The following is a 13,852-nucleotide window of genomic DNA, read 5'->3' on the forward strand; positions in this document are numbered from 1 at the left end:
CGTTGTAGGCATAGGAAGGGAAATGGCTCTGTTGTCCTTTCTGCGCCTCCACACTGAAGCTGTCCCCAGAAAGAGTACACAGAGCTCAGCACCTGTAGTCACTCAAACCAGAGTGTTGTCTTGCTGTGTTGTGATGTCTCTGAGCCTTGGAAGTGACCTCTGACGCAGACATCAAGGTGTCTGTCACCTGCCTCAGTCTTGTGTCCTCAGGGGCAGCTCGGCTGTAAGGGCACAGGGTGCCCTGCACTTAGCCACCTAGTTTTATGGCAGCCAGGTTATTTCCTGTTCTCTTGCAGCTCCTATCACTGCCTCTTGAGGCTTTGGTTTAGCATGTTCCATATCTTGGCTGACTACTGCTTTAGTCTGTTGAGGAATTTCCCAGAGCCAGGTGTCATGATATGTGCCTGTAACCTCTGCTACTCAAGATGTGGAGATCTGATGGATTGAGATTCAAGATTAATTGGGCAAAAAGTTCTCTGACTCACATCTCACCCAATAAAAAGCTGAATGTGATCTTGCACGCCTGTCATCCCAGCTACACAGAAAGCCTAAATAGGAAGATTACAATCCATGTTATCCTGGGCATAAGCATGAAGACCTTACTTGAAAAATAAAAAGAGATCTGGGGGTGTGGCTCATGTGGTAGCTTGCTTGCCTAACAGGTGCCCCTACAAAAGCCACCAAAATTCCCCAGAGATTGTTGGGCCTGCCTCCTGGAGAAACAGGTGTGGTATAGTTTTAACTCCAGAGAGTAGAGTTGGCTCTGGGGAGTGTATCTGGTTACCTAATTAGGATCAAAAACTCATCCTGTCCGAATGATTGATACAGACAGAAGTGCCAGAACCCCGAGATGTCTGTAAGAGAATTAGACTATTTTTGCAGTTGGGTCTCACAGACCCAACCAGTGTTAGGGTGATGACAAGGAGGTCAAACAAGGTTGGATGCAGTAGATACACAAGAAGAGGGAACCCTAGCCCCACACTGACAAGACATTATGTGTTGCTCTTGTTTTGATAACCAGTCTAACCAACAGAGTTGAACAGATGGCAGAGAAATAACTAGTTAATGCTTCCAGCCTCACTCTCAGAAGGTGTGCAGGAGGCAGTATCTGAAGGGCTTGGCATGCGGGTAAGGCCATCTAGGCAAGGGACCATGTGGGAAAAGGCCAAGTTGCAATAAGTAGGCAACAGTGACCAAAGATGCAGAAAAATGGCTATGTTGCCCCTGCAGTGTCACTGTCCCAGATGTTCAAGCATCAAGGTATCCCATGCTGGTGTGGATCATTGTCTTGGGTTGAGCTAAGTGTACCCTCAGACTGCATGTAATACCTGACATCTCATATTGGCTGTGAGAGGTACAGGATTAGACTTAGTGTTCCCCCCACTCTCTGCCACTAGGGTGGGTATGTTCTAGTTTGTTGTTATTACCATTTTTAAACGATTCCTGAAGGCTGTCATACTTAACACTGAAGTTTATGTGCAGTGGCACTCAGCATTAGTGGAGCTTTCCTAGCTTTTCTGGTGACCTGGAGTGGAGTTAAGGAAGGGGCAGTGCTAGATATAGCACTTTGGTGCCTGTTCTTTGGGGAGTGAAGAGGGTCCCTTCGTGGCAAAGCTCCTGCTATGGGCAGGGCCCCAGACTGGTTCCACCATGTACTGTTTATCAAAAGCAATATATTTTAGTGATCTCAGTGAAGTGCTTAATGGATAGGCAGGGAACAGGACACCTGGTTCTGTAGCACCTCTTGCCTCAGACTGGTACATTAGCGAGAGGGCACTTTCTCAGGTCTTCCAAGAAATATCTATAGAATATCCAAACTGGAAATAGGCTTGGTAGGAACCAGCAAACAACTTCACTGTTGATAGAGGAGTCTTGTCTAGAGAACCAAAGGGTATCCAGTGCTGCCCACAGAAGTGACCTCCCTGACACAAGCTGCCCTCCCTGGACAAGTTGGCTGTACCAGTGCCACCAAGGAGCAGGCAGGATCCTGGTCTTGGGGGCAGAGCATTTCTCTCTACTTGGGGACATAGGGTTTCCTGGCCCTCAAGGATTTGGAGTAGCTCTGAGCATGCTGGGGACATGTCCCTGATCAGTGCCAACTTCTGTCACAGGCTTCTTGTCAGTCATGGGGCTTGAACTATGGGCCTTGGTGCTGTCCCTGAGCTTTTTTGCTCAAGGCTAGTACTTTGAGCCACAGTTCTACTTATGGTTTTCTGGTGGTTTCCAGGCTGGCTTTTAACCATGATCCTCGGATTTCAGCCTCCTTGAGTAGCTAGGATTACAGGTGTGAGCCACTGGCGCTGGCTTAAATTTTTTAATTGTTACTATAAAGTTGATGTACAGAGAGGTTACAGTTATATAAGCCAGGTAAAGTGTACTGTTTTTTTCTTCTTCTTTCCTTTATTTATTTATTTATTTATTTAGCCGGTCAAACACAGGGCTAGGCAAGCATTCTACCACTAAATCACATTCTGAGCTGAAACCCCTTTGTACAAGTAGATAACTTAAAAAAAAAAAAACTCATGCAGATGTTATTACTTTCCTAGCCTCCAGAACCTTAAGCCAAAATAAACTTCTTTGTAAAATAAATACATCATACAAATCTCCTTGCTTGCATAGGTAGCAGAAGCACCAGTATTTTCCTCATTCACTCATTCACTCTTACAGCAACAGTTCCAGAGATGGCAGGGCTACCTCAGAGGTCTCATTCCAACTCTTCCCCTCCCCTCCCCCCCGCAGTCACTATCCAAAAAGAGAATAACCAACTGGGAATACCACATGCTATAACTAAACTGCTTCAGTAAGAGTTTTGCTTTGGGCTGGGAATGTGACTTAGTGGTAGAGTACTTGCCTAGTACGCATGAAGCCCTGGGTTCGATTCCTCAGTGTTACATAAACAGAAAAGGCCGGAAGTGGCACTGTGGCTCAAGTGGTTGAACGCTGGCCTTGAGCACAAAGAGGCTCAGGGACAAACTATAGGCCCTGAGTTCAAGCCCAGGACCAACAACAACAACAACAAAAGTTTTGCTTTTCCTGGCACATGAAATAAATCATAGCTGATTTGTTTATGTAATCTAGGAGTAAAGTCTGAAAGTGGCACTTTGTTTTCTAGGATAAAGATAAAGTTTCTCTAACCAAGACCCCAAAGCTGGACCGCAGTGATGGAGGGAAGGAGGTGAGAGAGCGCGCCACCAAGCGGAAGCTGCCCTTCACGGTGGGGGCCAATGGAGAGCAGAAAGACTCGGACACAGGTACCAGACCTCAGACAGTCCTCCCAGTCCTGCTCACCCCAGCTCACAATGCATCTGATGAGGAGTCCTGTGTGACCACTGGGCTGCCCTGTGCAGAGCAGCCATGGGTGAAGCACAGCAAGGACAGGAAACCGGCCTCCAGGTTCCACTTTCTCTTCACTGTATTGGGTCTTTGTAGAGCTGATAGGAAAACCTAACCACTCAGGCTCCATGCCTACAAGCCTGTGGGTGCGCTGTGCTGTGTATTCCTTAGCACATGGAGCAAAGACACGATTTCTCCCAGGGCTGCCAGGGCCTGTTGATAAAGCTCCATTGCATAGAACCCAAAGGAAATCCTGCAAGTGAGAGGCAGACAGTAGTTAGCTTGAGTGAGTGCTAAAGAGTGGTATTAGGGTACTGAGAAGCAGCTATGGAGCTCAGTACACCTCATTGTGTACACTCCCAGGTTGGTTCTGTCTTAAAGAGAGCCATGGCCTCTGCTGCTAGCCTAGCCTGTGCCTACTGTCTCCATTTGATGATCCTCTTACTCAAAGGCCTCCTACCCTGCTGTCATCTGGGATCATTGTAGCCTTGAATGGGGAGGCTTAGTGTGAGGGTGGGGGGCAGTAGAACACCTAAGACATCCATCAGGCACAGGGTGAACGTCCTGGGGCACTGGGATCTATCTTTGGCATCTAAGACTTTAGGAAGGAAGCCATGCACAAAGCAGAAGATGTTCGCCTAGACAGGAGGCTGGTAGTGGGGGTGGAGAAGACTCTGTGATGAGAGGTACACCAGAGAATAAATGAGCAATCTCAGTTACACAGAGGAGAGCCACTAAAAATGAGTCCCGTGTCACAGCACTTATTGGCAAAGTCCAGGAAACCACAGCCTTTGTGTTTTTGTAGTAGTCAAAGGTCCTTCACCCACCTCTCCTCCAAATGGTGCTCCCCTGAATATACCCACAGAAACGGGTCAGAGATTGTGGTTAGAGGCCGGCAAAGGGCCTGCTCTTTGGATGGGATGAGAAGGTGGTTTGTGAGCTGGTTCACACGGCTCCTTTCATGAGGCAGTGCGCAAGAGTGGGCATTTCAGCCTGCAGCATGGTGGCCTGTAAGGAAGTGTGGGAGTGTGTGATGGATGTGTGTGCTTTTGGATGGCAGGCACTGAGGGAAAGCTGCAGACTGTCTTCCACGTTGGTTCTGTGAGAATGGAGAGGCCCAGGGTGCTTCCTGAAGGCTCCTGGGAATGTTTCTGCATCTAGATAAAAATCAGACCAGACCCGATTTCCTACTTTCAATGTCCTCCTAATTCGGTGGTTGTATCATGTGATATTCCCAGTTGGCGATTCACTTTTTGGATAGTGACTCTGTGGGGATTGGAATGAGACCTCTGAGGTAGCCCTGCCATCTCTGGAAGAGTGAATGAGGAAAATACTGGTGCTTCTGCTACCTGTGCAAGCAAGGAGATGCATTTATTTTACAAAGAAGTTTATTTTGGCTTATAGTTCTGGAGGCTGGGAAAGTGATGACATCTGCATGATTTTTAAGTTATCTATTTGTGCAGAGGGGGTTCAGTTCAGTTCATAAGTACAATGCATCTTGATGAATGTCACCCCTTCCGACATTATTTTTAATCATGATGAAGAAAATGACCAAGTCTGAATCTCCCTGATCGTCTTGGTGGGGAGCAGTAGGGAGGATCAGACCTCCTTAGAGTGTGGTTTAGCCATCCAAAGCAGATCCTGGCTCTGTTTGGGAAGTTATTATTTCAGATACCAGGCCCAGCAAAGCATCCCAGGCATCCCGTTCTTCTGCCAGCTCTTCCTGTATAGCATCTCCCCAGCGCCCTCTGCTGAACATGCCGCCTAGTGCTCCCTGCTGAAAGGGGAAGCAGTGGAGCCCAGGAATGCGTGAATTCTAAGGGAGTCAGCCTCACTCACAGTTCATAATAGCAGTTTCCATAGTTGTGCCCCCAAGTGGCAAGAGTCTGCCTAGCCTCCTCTCAGCTACCAGATGGCCACAGGAATGGTTTCCTGTTTCCTGAACCCTGCTATGGACAGCCCAGCCCATGGGAGGTGTGGCCTCCTCAGTGCTTAGTCAGGGCTAGGGGCAGCCTGCCAAGAACAATACAGTTCTCTCTGTTGTGAGTCAGAGCCTGATCACAAGCCAGGCCCCTCTGAGGTTGTTCATTATTGTGGTACCTGAATGGCAGCTAGACACAGTGGTTGTCCAGGTAAATATGAGGGTGGCACAGCACACTTTGCTTTATACTGTCCAGAAATTCTTGACAATAGCATGTCCAAAACCGGTCTGCTGTTCGATCTGGTGGTGAAAGGGAAGCAAAAGGGAGAGTACATCTCCAACAGCCAGCAGCAGGCTGATAAGCCCTTGTGATATTCCAGCAGGGCTGGAATTAGGTCTGACTGTCTATATAGGAAAATAGGCAGCACAGAGCCAGTGACTGCTGTCTCCAAAGAAGGCTGCTCTTCAGCCCCAGAGAACATCCCTTTTAGGGCCCTTTCCCAGATTGGACCACTGGGAACTGACAACCTTCTGTCCTCTTCATCTGCAGGAGGGGGGAGCCTGCCCAATTCTGGCTTCGTCTGGTCTGTTTGAAGAGATTCATTACAGAAAATAGTCACAATGAGATTATATAATGTCTTAGATTTGCTTCAAATGATATTATTCTATGTGTTGATGTTGGTACTAAGCTTGAACTCGGGACTTCACACTCTCACTTGGCTTTTTCTTTTTTTGGCAAGGCTAGCACTCTGCCATTTGAGCCACACCTCTAGTCCCTCCCCTTTTTATATTTTGTATATGTCCCCCCAAATGTCAAGGTCTATAATGAATATAAATATTAGCATATTACCTAGTATGTCACGTTCCTCCAGAAACTTCCTGCACCCTCACAGATGTCCATAGTCTAACTTCTTTCTGCCCGCCTTTCAAGGCTACATCTGACACAGTTTTTAGAGAGCTGCCATATCAGAGAAGTTTTGGAATCGGAGTTTCATTTGCAACATGAAATGCTTTTTTGGAACAAGGAGGAACCATTTTCCTTGTTTTTTACCTTTGAACAAGTCTATTGTCTCTGACATCTGTGAAAGTTTGCTTAACATGCCAACCTGTAAATGCTCACACAGTGACTCAGTATTAAGTGTTCATTCTTGAGACCCTGATTACTCCTGGTTTCAAAGGGCAAGGGCCGTTCTGAGTTCCCACATGAGGCAACTGCTCTTCTTTGTCCGTAATGGGAAGTTACAATCCTTGAAAGGAGGGAGGGAGGGAAAGACATATTAAGAAACTGGGGAGACAGTTGATTGTCAGTCACCAGTTGGGTGTGCTGTACGATGGGCTGCTGAGGGGTATGGTCTGTGCGACCCTTCACCTCACCTCACTTGTGTTAGAACTCAGGTCTTGGGTAAGATGATGGTTCCTTTGCACTGGATGGTAGTGTATGGCCCATGGTTGGAACATTGTAGCTAGAAAAAACTGTATTTCATGACTGCAAACATCAAGACTAGGCCAAATATTTGGTGTGGCAGGTGAGTTTTTAAGGCAAGCTGTTAGAGTAGCGGTGTCCACTCTCCTCACCACTTGGAGAAAGGTGAGAAAACCGTTTCCTGACCAGAGTTTTACTGACATGTGCTGGGGTTTTTTTTGTTTGAAAATTTCACCATGTAAATGCTCCTGTACACAAAGGAATCAAGAATATACTGGTATAATCTATGGTAAAATCTATGATGGCACAAAAGTTACTGGGCTTCCTATTTTGGCAATATGGTAGACTGTATATCCTAAATAATTATCTTGCTAGGAAGGCCTACTGTTAATCACCATGCTTTGAAGTGCAACCGTGGTGCACATAGCTCAACAATGCTAGGACTAAATAATGACTTGGAGCCAGGCCACAGGGGTTAAGGTTCCAGACTTTGGAGGCTATGGAAGGCCTGTCCTTGTGAGAGAGCCACATCTTTCGGACATACTGGGCTATCAGGGTGAACACTGTCCCTAGTTAAGGCCCTCTGTCTCTGCTGGTAGCTGCTGAGGAGGAACGTGAGGCTTCTACCCTGCCCCTAATCTAGTGGGGCTAGTGTTAGTGCTTGGGCTTCCTTACATCCCTAGAAATGCCATGTGTGCCCTAGCCAGAACAAGAGCAGACCCTCCCCAGACAGGTGTTTACCCAGGCTTCCTCAGTGCCAGCACTCAGATGATTGCCACGAAGAAAGCTGTACTGGGAGGCCTTGCATGGACCAGTGTGTATGAAATGCAAACCAGCAGAACCAGTGGGATGTAACATGAGAAGGGATTAAAATGAGAGTGCAAAGTAAAACACTATCATAAAAACTTCATACAGTGTGTGTGCGTGCATGTGTTCACATGTGCGTCTGTGTATGTGCATGCGCACTCACCAGTCCTGGGGCTTGAACTCAGGACCTGAGCACTTTCCTTGAGCCACAGCTCCACTTCCAGCTTTTTGCTAGTTAGTTGGAGTCTCACAGACTTTCCTGCCTGGCCTGGCTTGGAACCACAATCCGCAAATCTCAGCCTCCTAAGTTGTTAGCATTACAGGTATGATCCACTGGCATTTAGCTTCATACAGACTTTATCTGTGTTTCATATGAAATGCCTGGAAATGAAAATTATCACTAAAATTGACATTTCAATGTCTAGACTGCATAGTATCTTAAACCCAAAATAAAAGAGAATGAATTGGAAGTTACAGTTATAGAAATTTCCTAGGCTAAGGCATAGAAAAAGATGAGGTGCTTGAGTGCTGAGAGGTATGGAGGAGAGAATGAGGTTTAACAGGGGATCCGGTCAGTACACCAGAGCAGAGGGAGTGTTTGGGAAAGTATATTCTGAAGGAGAATGACAGAGAACCTTTCAACATATGAAAGCAAAGGTTCTCAAGTTCTTGAAATGTAGTACACTGTAAACAGGGAAAGAACACCTACAAATTTGTCGTATTTATTTTTCTTTTAAAAATATTGTTATTATAAAGGTGATATATAAAAAGGTTACAGTTACATTAGTCAGGCAAAGAGTACATTTCTTCTTGGACAAGGTAAGGTCACCCCTTCCCTCACACTGCCAGTTTTTCCTTCCTATCTCCACCTACAAGTTGTATAGTTCATTTTCAACATAGTGTCTACACTGTAAGCACCACAGTGGAGGTGTTAGAAGCAGACAGGTACAGGATATGCTGCTGGCAAATAGACCATAGCCAGGAGACAGCCACTGTGCATATGAGCTGGACATGCTGCTTGGGGAAGATCACTGTGCTTGCTGCTAGAAGATGGTATACTTTTAAAAGGCCTTTCTTCCCATGGGAAATGAATTCCTGAAAACAAGACCACTCTTGTAGCCCCTTTAACCAAGAAAAAGCTTAGCATGGGCCAGAAAAGAAACCCTCCATAGGGCTGGGAATATGGCCTAGTGGCAAGAGTGCTGGCCTCCTACACATGAAGCTCTCGGTTCGATTCCCCAGCACCACATATATGGAAAATGGCCAGAAGGGGCGCTGTGGCTCAGGTGGCAGAGTGCTAGCCTTGAGCAGGAAGAAGCCAGGGACGGTGCTCACGCCCTGAGCCCAAGGCCCAGGACTGGCCAAAAAAAAAAAAAAAAAAAAAACCTCCATAGAACCATGTGTTTGCTAGCTGAGTGGTAAGATATGGCTGGCTGTCTCAACAAGAAGCCTAGCAGAGAATGCATATATGGGAAGAAAGGTATAATGGAAACCTGTGCTGTTATTAAGATGAGATGGGTGGACTGTCTGAGTTTATGTCAACCCAAGATAAATATCAATCTCTATGTAGCAGGACTGCTAGGTGCTGACAAGGCCATGGACCTGTTTTGTTGTTGTTTTTTCCCACATCGTTTGCTCTCCCTGGTACTCTGCCTTTGGAATCTACCCCAGACCCTCAGAACTTGCAGGATATTATTTGGAGGGGGCTTTTTGGATCCTGTTGGGCTACCCAGCCCCCTTTCCACAGCTCTGAAGCATACCTGTGACCTAATTTGCCACTTACTCTGCAGGAACACAGATTGACTTACCTTGGACCTGCCAATGTACTATTATGCAACCTAGAATATATCATTTGGAACTAATATAAATTCTACTTTGCTTCTATCTTAATAACAAAAAATGCCTAAGGAACTCCCTTGGTTGTCCATAACAGCTAGGCGTGGTTCCTGCTCCCTACCACCACCTTCAACGTAGATGACACTGACAATAGAGTGGGACTGGAAGGGTCTTCGCACTTGGGCACATGGCTGTGGGTCAGGGCCCTGCAGCCAGCCAGGCTGCATTACATCAACTGGGGGAGTACAGGGAGCAGGTGTCCCAGGGAGTATCCACAGCACATCTGGTATCCATGTTGGGCCACTCAGCTGCATTTTGGACATTGCTGGCTACACACTGTGGTTATACTTTGTCTTAGTGAATGCGAAGGAATTTAGGGAGTTAACTGTGTGTCCAGGACACAGCCTCTTCCTGAAGGGACAGAACCGGCCTCCTGGGATACTTCAGTGGAATGCAGGGAAAGGCGTCATGGTCCCCAAGCATCACTGGGAACAGTTGGAAGCCCTCTTGGCTGCCAGTGAGTGGATGCAGAAAGCAACCACTGCCATCCCTTCCCTGAAGCCCAGCCTGCCTGTCCCACTGTTGGTACAGGGTCAAAGCACTTGGCAACAGCTGCTCTGGAGGACTGGCCAGATTTGCTGTTCATATAGCTCGATAGTCTTAGGATGCCTTCTAGAGAGCACATTTACCTTAGACTGTCTACCTAGTACATTTCCATTATGTTCCTTGGATATCTTAAATATAACGTGTTACTCAGGAGTCTGAAGCTGGACAACAGCCTAAGGCAACATAGACCCCATTTTTTTAAATCTGTGCTTTGGGATGAAAATACCCTTGAACAGCACCATACTAGCCATATACTGCTCAGGAGCAGACTGGATTACTTACTCACTTGACCCCTGAAATTACTAATTTTGTGAGAGTGCTAATATCCCAAATGTCACATTCCTCCCACTGCACTGGGTAAGAGGTGGGGAGGGAGCAGGTCTCTAGTTTGTTCATTGCGGGCAAGTGGACACAAGTAATGCAGAAGTCAACATTTCCACCCAGGTTGTTTTGAGTCGTCCTGTGGCTGTGAGTGTGCTGAGAGTGCTGGGTCCAAGACCAGACCTGGGGGCACCAGGAGGATGTGAGGCCCTGGGGCACAAGGTGTAGTCAGAGGGAGCTTGCTTTCCCTGAAGTGAAATGGAGAGAGCCTGGCTGTCTGCTGTGGTTTCTGTCACCCTGTGGACCTTGCCACTGGGGTTCGTGGCCGGGGATGCAGGCATGGGGAGCAGCATGGGCACAGTGGTCACCCATGCTCTGTCGTTGCTCTGAGCACGAGTTGGTGGTCGCTTACAGAATTTAAAGAGTTTTGCCTGAGTTATACATGAATGCATGTCACTCATTGTCGTGTCAGACACCTAAGTCAGCATGCATTACAGCATATCACAAGTTTAGTTAAGAAGGCATTGTAGCCCGTGGCTACTACCTGTAATTCTAGCTACCCGGAAAGAAGACTGAGGTCTGAGGACTGCAGTTTGGAGCCAGCAGGGGCAGGAAAGTCCATGAGACTCTTATCTCCAGTTAACCATCAAAAAACCAAAGTGGTACTATGGCTCAAGTGAAAAGCGTGTAAGCTCTGAGGAAAAAAAAAAAAAAACCTCAAGGGAAGCCCTGGGCCATGAGTTCAGGCCTCATGACTATGTCTCCCCGCCCCCCCCCCCCCCAAAAAAAAAAGGCATTGTAAAATACTTTTGAAAGAAGTAGCAGTTGTTTTGAACAGGAAAAAAAGAAACTTAACTAGAATGCCAATGGTTTGTGAGGCTTGGAGGGTCTAAACGGAGGAGAGCAGGCAAACAAACCGAAGACCAGAGTCTTCCATGATGAAATTGTCTTCAGATGGGTGTCTCCTGAGACCATCTTACTGCTGTTGCCTGTCTCTGTAGGGTCAGGCACTGACCACTCACTGAAGGAGCCTGTTCAGACTTGCAGAGAGGGGATTTCCCCAAACTGTGGGGTATTGAGTACCCAGAGGCTTGCCCTGGTCTCCATCAAAGGAGAGCCACTGCTGTGCAAGGAGGAATGAAAGCTTTGCACTACTGAATAAGGGATTTGGGGGTGTCTCTTGTCCCCACTCCACCTCTGCTCAGAGAAGCAGCTTAGTCTTTCTGATAGAGACAGGCAGGGTGTTTTGTTATGTGTCAGAGGCACCCAGGACTTGCTTGTTAGGAGGCGGCTAAGATGGAACAGCCGAGCTGTTACATCGTATCTTGTTAGTGCTCTGTGTTGATGCCTTTAGATGCCTCCAGCTCAGTCCATGTTGTGGTACTGCAAGGCTGGTACGCTCCTCGAAGCACCATGGCATGAAATGGAGGTTCCTAGAAGCAAGAAGAAAGGTACAGTACTGACAAGTTGGCCTTGATTTATTTATGTATTTTAAACTGTGTCTGCCATTTTATATCTACACTGTTTGTTTGGAGGCGGGCTGGGAAGGAGCTTAATTGCAGACACGTGTATAATAGAGACCTTTCCAGTATGGGCCAGGTCAGCAGAGCTAAACCATCCTGCTGCCTTCTGTGTGTGGCACGAGGCTGGGAGCTCAGGAGAGGCACCTTCAGGGAGCAAATGGTTGGTGGAGGCTGAAGCTTAGACCCGATGGGCGACAACAGGGCATTTAGAACTGTGTCTCTCACAGCTACTGCTCACAGAGGTGGGGTGGCGTCAAGGCTCCCAGCAGTGTCCCCTTCCCCCTCACAGGCCTTCCTGTTGCTCTCTAAGCTGTCGGGTGGAGTGCAGGGGCTCCATAACGTTAGGTAAGGACCTGGATTTGAGGAATTGGCATGAAGTCTCCCCTCCCTCTCTCCCTCACCTGCTGCACAGAGAGGCAGGGTCCTGAACGGAAGAGGATCAGGAAGGAGCCTGTTGCCCGCAAGTCTGGGCTGCTGTTTGGCATGGGGCTGTCTGGGATCCGAGCTGGTTACCCCCTCTCTGAGCGCCAGCAAGTGGCTCTCCTCATGCAGATGACAGCCGAGGAGTCTGCGAATAGCCCAGGTATGCTCCAGGTGGTCCTGAGACCAGTATGGGAGATCCTAGCTGTGTTTGGTGTTGGGCTTGGGTGGGCACCATGCAGATCCCTTCCCCTCACAAGAGTGCCTGGGTTCTCATGCAGTAATGTCCTGCCTGTTTTCCTTCTCCTTGGCCTGCAGTAGACACAACACCAAAGCACCCCTCCCAGTCTACCGTGTGTCAGAAGGGGACGCCCAACTCTGCCTCAAAAACCAAAGATAAAGTGAACAAGAGAAACGAGCGAGGAGAGACCCGCTTGCACCGAGCTGCCATCCGGGGGGATGCTCGACGCATCAAGGAGCTCATCAGCGAGGGTGCAGATGTCAATGTCAAGGACTTCGCAGGTAAACACACACTGTTTCTGGGCAACTTGCTTTGTACTCCTTGAAGGCCCAGTTGGGGAAGACTGGGCCATCATGTGGCTAGCCACACACCTATAAGAGCACTATTTTGTGTATCTGAGAAAGAAAAACTAGTTTCTGTGGGGAAGTATTTCACTATAGAACAGTCGTTTTTGCTTTTTTGTTATATTTAAGAGAAGTGAGTTTTGAGTATTTACTCTGCTGGGTTATATAGGCACAGTCCAGGACCCTGGTGGGGTGGCTCACCGCATTGTGTTTAGGAACTAACTGCACCGCCCCAGCAGAGGGCGCTCTTCTGCTAGCTGCACACTCAAGCCTGTGCCCCCACGGTCTTGTGTAAAAGTTGAACTAAGAGACAGACCACTTTTTCCATTAAGACAGTGAAGACATCTCCCCAGAACAGAAGATACAGGGCAAGGCCTTGTTTATTGTATCATTCTACAGTTATGAGTCCAGTGCTACATTTTTGCATGAAACACAGTCACCTCATAATGTACGGCCACTCAGTCCAGAGATGTGTGCTCCTTGTTGAGAGCAAGAGGCAAGGGGAAATAGGCTTCATGCAGAACTACAGATTTCTTCTACTGCTTAGTTTTCTGTAGTAGGAAAGCAGTTTTCCCTATGTGATTTGACACTTTTTCTCAGAGGCTGAACCTTTTGTCACCGATGGCCACACTGACTGGTGGTGGACTCATAGCTTCCTAGGGGAGCTGCCTGCCAGAGACACTTCCCCCATGTGGCCCAGGGGAATCCAAGAAGGGCAACTGCAGCAGCATCCCTGTAGTCTCCCAGTGCTCTCCAGAGTGGCTCTGAGTGTGGATTGATGAATAGAGATGAGGTTACTATTATTACAGTGTGTGTTCACAAATTTTCTACCTTTGTAGAGTTATTGATAAGACAATAGGTTGATAAATAATGTATGTGAGGTTAATAAATAATGTACTCATTATATCAACAAGGCACCACAGTAAGGAGATTTTAGGACTTGTCTGAGCCATAACGTGCTTCTCTAGGTGTTATCCTTCAGTGCAAGGCCTTTGTCCTTGGTCATTGAACGCATCTCAGAGGCAAGAGTGTGCTGCTTGAGGATTAGGTAACAAGTGTCCTAAGTGTCTGTTTCCA

At 47.5% G+C, this 13,852-nt stretch overlaps 1 protein-coding gene and 1 long non-coding RNA gene across 7 annotated transcripts in view; both read left to right on the plus strand.

Moving 5' to 3' along the window:
- Positions 1 to 13,852, plus strand: part of Ankrd11 (ankyrin repeat domain containing 11) — a 163,653-nt gene that overhangs the window by 132,257 nt on the left and 17,544 nt on the right. For 5 of the 6 annotated variants that reach the window (XM_048354930.1, XM_048354929.1, XM_048354932.1 and 2 more), the window contains 3 exons: positions 3,113 to 3,251; positions 12,183 to 12,353; positions 12,509 to 12,712. In XM_048354930.1, coding sequence (XP_048210887.1) covers positions 3,113 to 3,251; positions 12,183 to 12,353; positions 12,509 to 12,712 — 514 coding nt within the window. Of the gene's footprint in view, positions 1 to 3,112; positions 3,252 to 11,601; positions 11,699 to 12,182; positions 12,354 to 12,508; positions 12,713 to 13,852 lie in introns of all 6 variants that reach the window. The other variant, XM_048354935.1, reaches the window with a different exon arrangement.
- LOC125358076 lies at positions 7,759 to 8,239 on the plus strand. The gene is made up of 2 exons (XR_007212264.1): positions 7,759 to 8,038; positions 8,076 to 8,239. It is a non-coding gene; the product is annotated as an uncharacterized LOC125358076 (long non-coding RNA).

This window comes from Perognathus longimembris, chromosome 10 (assembly GCF_023159225.1).
Source record: "Perognathus longimembris pacificus isolate PPM17 chromosome 10, ASM2315922v1, whole genome shotgun sequence".
In the NCBI taxonomy this organism is placed as follows: domain Eukaryota; kingdom Metazoa; phylum Chordata; class Mammalia; order Rodentia; family Heteromyidae; genus Perognathus; species Perognathus longimembris.